At 38.1% G+C, this 6,350-nt stretch overlaps 1 protein-coding gene across 1 annotated transcript in view; it reads right to left on the reverse strand.

Moving 5' to 3' along the window:
- Nucleotides 1-521: 521 nt before the first annotated feature.
- Nucleotides 522-6,350, reverse strand: part of LOC119570839 — a 10,144-nt gene continuing 4,315 nt past the window's right edge. The window contains exons 5-6 of the mRNA XM_037918425.1: nt 1,534-1,660; nt 522-807 (exon numbers count right to left, since the gene is read on the reverse strand). Of these exons, the coding sequence (XP_037774353.1) occupies nt 771-807; nt 1,534-1,660 (164 nt within the window). The 3' untranslated portion in view covers nt 522-770. The remainder of the gene's footprint in view (nt 808-1,533; nt 1,661-6,350) is intronic.

The raw sequence follows: 6,350 nt of genomic DNA on the forward strand, positions 1-6,350 counted from the left end.
CGTGGCTTCTAGAAGGTTCTGTTAGTCATGGCGTGAACCACGCGCTCAGTTTGACGTCATGGGTCATCTTCCTGTTGACAATCTTTTCTGATCATTTTTTTCTGGATTTCGCCCTCATGTTCGCCGTATTGTTGTATATTTGACGTCGCGACCAGATGGTGCGTCCGCTCTGCCTCGCGAGATAATGCGTATGCGTTTACGAGATAATGCGTATCTTATCCACGACACACACACACCTATATATATATTCTTTCTTTCCAAGTCCCCTTTGCAGCTGAAGATAAAATTTTCTCCAAGATTCTAAAGAGAGATGCAAAAGTAATTTAGAACACTTAGAGCAACACAGGCTTGCTCACAGTGCACCGGTAAACTCATGGCTACTTATTATCCTAGGTATAGTACATGTAACATCTGAGGTAAAGCATAGTACGAAAGCCCCAACCGACATGCAATGAAGAGCAATGAAACTAGAGGCACCAACCAACTTAATCTGTTTATTTCAATTATTATCATCATAGATATACTGTCAGCTGATAAACAAATCGTAAATTACAAAATCTTATTGATACAGAATCCTCGTAACAGGTGGTTACTCTGTGTATTTCTGTGTAAGATTCAAGACGTTATCCTTTAAGCGCAACCAGCAGTGAAGTTTCTTGCCCCAGGGTTACAAAAATACAGCAAGTTGTTTAAATCTGCCTTCGGTGCACGGGCTCTGCCATTCCACCTTTCCTTCGCCTATGGAGCCAGAGAGAGTCGCCAGGCTATATTCAATCAATCGGGCAGCAGATTCCTGTTTTGCCGTCTCTGAAATATTCATAATCTTGAGTAAATCAGACTTCTTGATTTACTAACTATAACTACGTATTGTCGATCAGACTGTGTGTGTAAATATATGTGCGGGCGCGCGCGCGTGCACGCACGCACGCACCCACACACACACACACACACACACACACACACACACACACACACACAACACACACCACACACACACACACACACACACACACCACACATTATATATATATAGTCTGTCTCTATCTATCTATCTATCTATCAACCTACCTACCTATCTACCTATCTATATGTGTCTGTACGTACAAATGCATACATACACACTACATGCATTCATATATGCATAAATATGTTTATATATACACCACACACACATATATATAAATATAAATGTATATATACATATATGTATTTATATTTATGCACACACACACACACACAAAACACAACACCACACAAACACACACACACACACACACACACACACACACATACACACACATCTATACGTATATGTAAATATATATACATACATACATCTATATCTATATATACACATATGTGTGTGTGCGTGTGTGTGTGTGTGTGTGTGTGTGTGTGTGTGTGTGTGTGTGTGTGCGTGTACAAGCTGTCAAGTATGTGAAATCCGTATTTTAGCAAACTGATGAATTTCCTTCACCACAGTTATAAAATGTAATTAAACTCTCATGGACAATCAATATGAAAAAAACTTACTTGACCTTTCCGCATCCGTATCTTTCTACAAAATTATGGAAAATCATTACAGACAAAGCTGTGTCTAACTTTGAGCAGTATTCGTATAACACGCAATGTCCTCTTGGTGTACCATCTGTAGCGCAATCTGTGGGCAGACATGAGTGTTTGTCAGCATAGTGTAATTATCTTCATGCGTTAATCCTGTAGCCAGAAACTATGTGCGGGCCTGACATCTTTTGTTTTTTAACTATTTATCTGATTATTCTATTTCATTATTTTGATCATTGTTAACATGGTTTTGTGTTCTTGCTTATTCACTTCCTAGAAAAGACAATAGCATATCTTGACTTGTTACTTTGCGTTATTCCTCCATGGAAAACTGACTGACCATGATAGTTTTTAATCACAAATATATATTTATATCTAGGGTTCGATGATCAGGCAAACACCGTGGGCAAGAGCTTAAGCTTATTAACTTCATAAGGAGAGAAAAAGAAAAAACACATTACAAATATGATTATCAAAAATCATATATATAGTGGACGGCATGAACGTGTGTTTGTTTACGTTCGCGTTACGTACGGCTGAAATAGATTGGAGTCAACCTAGAAACATTGGTTCACCAAATATGAAATTTCACTGGTAGATTGTCTATGTAAAGATATAACACTGAGATATCAAAATAAAGTAGAATCAGTTGTAGATAATTTAAAATGTATTGGCTGTGCCGGAGACTAACAGGATATGAACCGGTGAGCATTGGTGTACGAAATTCCAGTACGCGTCATGATGCATTTCGAAATGGATAACAAGTGGGTGGCGTGTAAAGCCGATATGTGAGATGTATTGTGCACACCCATATGCATACACAGCTACGCACGGACACACACACACACATACACAAATTATTTGACTATCTTCGATGGCTGTTAGTCTTCGCGAAAAAGCAATGGCTCGTTTGCAAAGGGGGAGAATGCATTTGCTCGGAAGCGCACACATCTAACCACTAGAACGCAATGCCTAATGCTCCACGTTGCCAATTCATTAGTAGGGTTGGCCGCCTTTTCACAGCTGCGTCGACGCGTTCTCGGATATAAATAATAATACTGAATCATAAACAGACGAATATAGATTACAATTAACTCTTCTTAATAAAATAAACAATAATAGAATAGTCATTTAAATGAAAATTTCATCTAATATTTCCTCCTTTTAAAGTTCATTTAAATGTACTTATTCAAAAACATAATATTCTTTTTTCATGGCAATGCACAAAACTATACACAATAGTTACAATCATGTAAGCTAATAACAACAATATGCAGCAACATAAAATAGCCAATAGATATGATTTGCTCATAAACATGGATGCAACGCAGCCATCGTCTCCAAAATCTATTATTTTCCTATAAAACGCACCTGCATCGCTTTGCGTTTCCTTCACAGATTCAAGAAATTTGTGCCAGCATAGTCCATGCCGCTGGTTGTCAAGCGTTTGGTTATTGACAGCATCGTTGCATGCACTTCCTTTTTCAAATCGTTAACGGTGGCATGTGAAGGTGCCATAATTTGTTATTAAGGTCAAACCCTTTGTTTACAGACAAGAAACAATAATAAAAAGTCTGCACCTCAATCGGTATTCTCGACCATGGCATTGTTATAGTCTGGTAGACTGAGTAAATCGTAGGTTCTGCCACAAGGAAGATTGTTGTATAAGATTATATGATATGTCGCATGGATCTATGTCATGCAAAGCTGGGTAGCTACTTTATGTGGGTAACAGAAATAATTTGACAAGTTCCTGTAAACATTAATATATTCTCGAAGAGATAAAGTTTAGTTTACCTAGACTGGAAAATATGTTAATGCTAGTGAGGTAACGTGTAGTTTAAAAACGTTAAGTAACAGCAGACGGAATGGTCTCTCTCTGTTAGACAGCCGTCAACCTCTCTTCCCGCACAATATTTTTAAAAATACAATTATAAGGCTGTCACTGCTCCAGAACAGTGCAACGGCCTCTTGGAGGGACAACCATCGTGAGGCAGAAGGATGGGGAAGATAATTTGATTTTGTTTTGATATGCATTTCAAAACGGAAGTTGCTGGGAAGCTATCTCGGAGCCGACTGCTTACACTATTAACAGCGCCCACCATGTCAGCTGCCCGATCAGACGCAGCTCCTATGAAGTAGGACAAGGGATTATTATGCAAAGTAAGACTGGCAATATGCTTATTACATAACCCTCCACAGGTGAACCCGCCCCATTCCCCTCAGAAACGTATACTAAGTCGAGCATTACTTTTTTCATGACGTCCTTATCCTCATCAACATGCCGCACCAAACAACACGTTTTCTTCGAGGTGCATTTTTTCGATTCATCGATAAGTATTACTTAATTTACTTTTTGTTATGTTATTTGTTAATTCATGAGAGGCGTATTGCCTAGCCTTTGAACAAGAGTAGCATATTTTTTTTGTTTATCGTCATATGTGCCGCGATCTCAGAATCGGGAAACCATCCATTTGTACAGTTCCATCATGTCATCATATTAGCTGAGAAGGAAGTTACATTGTTATATAGCAATACTGGGAAAATAGAAATGTACTTATCATTACTGTCACACTATCATACATACATATATATTATAATGCTCCGCTAGATGGCAAATTAACGTCAGCCAAAATACGATGAATAATATTGTGGCGTAGGCCACACCATTAGAAATGCCGTCAACTCCCTATGCTTAGATACAAGCTGCGTTGAAGTCGCTCTCCTCCAAGGTGCGTGTTGCCGGACTGCCGGCCGCAATACATATGAGCTGAAGTTGGGAATTGGGCTAACCATCCATTTTCGGAAATTTAACTGAGTTACTCATTTTAGTGTACTCACATCTCTCTATGGAAAATATACTAGATGTTTAGCTTAGAAAAATACGTCATTGAATCTGTAAACTTCATTTATCTAAAAAGTACACGACTACTGATAGCACGTGTGTTGCAGGGGCTGAAGGTTTCAAGTCACTGTATGGGGCTGTGGCTTTGCCTTCGGTGCTGGCCTGGCTGGAAGACAAGCTAAAGTTACATGTTTAAGCAGCTATTATATTTATTTGATTTAAACATGGGGAATGTTTTAATATTGCCTTAAACATTCCGTCGGTCGTCTTTCGTTTCGTTTAGCAGACGAATTTCCGTAGAATTCCAGCTCTGTACATTGGGCAAATATTGACAAAAATCTAAATTTCTGAGTTTTAATCAAAATCAAAAACAGTAAAATCACACAGCTGGGGCAATAAGGAAATATTTATTATATATACACATATATACACACGCACACACGCGCGCGCGCACACACACACACACACACGGATAGTATAGATAGATATATGTAAGTTCACGTGTATGTGTGTGTGTGAACATAAACAGTAACGTGTACGTGTAGATGAACTGGAAACAGCCACCATAACACAAATTGTAACGTTTCGAATTAGTCAAGAGTTCCTCGTCAGACGAAAAATAACCTAAATGGGTGTTTAAGTTGTTATTTATTCATCTGACGAGGAACGTTACGATTTAACTTTTTCTTATTGTGGGTGTTTCCTTTTCAATATATATTATATATATATATATATATATATATATATATATATATATGTAGTATGTATGTATGTATGTATACACACACACACACACACACATCTAAATGCATTGTGTATATATATGTATATAGAATGACGACATACTCTTCTGCCTCCTCTCTCTGAGTGAAACTTTTTTCAGTGACCAATGGCAGTCGGGAGAAGAACGTTACAAGGAAACGCGCATATATAGCTAGAACAACGTGATGACCAATATTTAACACGATAGATAACCCAACTTTTACACGTGAGAAACAATGTAACATATATTTTCAGCGTATGCTTCGATGATTCTATCCAAAATTCTTCTATCAAAGTAATATTATGCTCCAATCCAATCAAACCGCAGTACGAAAATGTAAACAAACACATAGTTGCCATTTCTAAAGTTCAGGAAAATGCGGTAAAACTGATGTGAAGCCAGAGTGCTGAAATTTCTTCCACTCCTTAGGCCAAACACACTCCGCCTTTTCGAAGAATGAAATAATCTATCTTAATTTCACATTTTTTATAGAGAGATCAAATGCCACAAAACAGCAGAAATGTGTAGTGGTAACCACAAAATATCCACAGTCCGGTTCTAACCCAGAATTACACTTTAACACAATTAACATGATAATGATTGGCTGTATATATATTTATGTGTACTTTTACCTGGTTCTCGTTAGTCTGGAAAAGGTTGTAAATTGTTATATTTTCTTCCTCCGACTTTTCATCCCCTATATTCATAAAAGTATATGGCACCTTTTATATAAGGCATTTTCAACACACTTCTATGTGGTTTATTACGCTCCCTTGCAACCGCCTGCAGCTGCACACCTAACAGGCCCAAACTTTCCTCGGTGCCATGTGTGATATGCTTACTGAATAAGCATATTGCACTAACGAAACTGGCGCATTTTGATTAGCATATTCGCTATTCCGTTCCTGTGACACGAGTGCGCGCCTTCAGACACGCCATAGTTTGCTTTGGGTTTACAGAAATTTCCCTCCCGCTAAATGGTACAAGGCTATCACTTTCTACTACTCCCCTCCCTTTCTAGACACACTTCTCGGTATAATACGGCCTTACCAATCAGCTAAGACTCGGGAACGAGTGTAATTGGGAAATCGCAGAATGTGTTCTAAGGAAACTCCTTGAAGAAAAATTAGACGTCATCTTTGATATTTCATAAATAATCTTTCAATTATTCTACTGTAT

This window comes from Penaeus monodon, unplaced genomic scaffold (assembly GCF_015228065.2).
Source record: "Penaeus monodon isolate SGIC_2016 unplaced genomic scaffold, NSTDA_Pmon_1 PmonScaffold_4132, whole genome shotgun sequence".
Lineage (NCBI taxonomy): Eukaryota > Metazoa > Arthropoda > Malacostraca > Decapoda > Penaeidae > Penaeus > Penaeus monodon.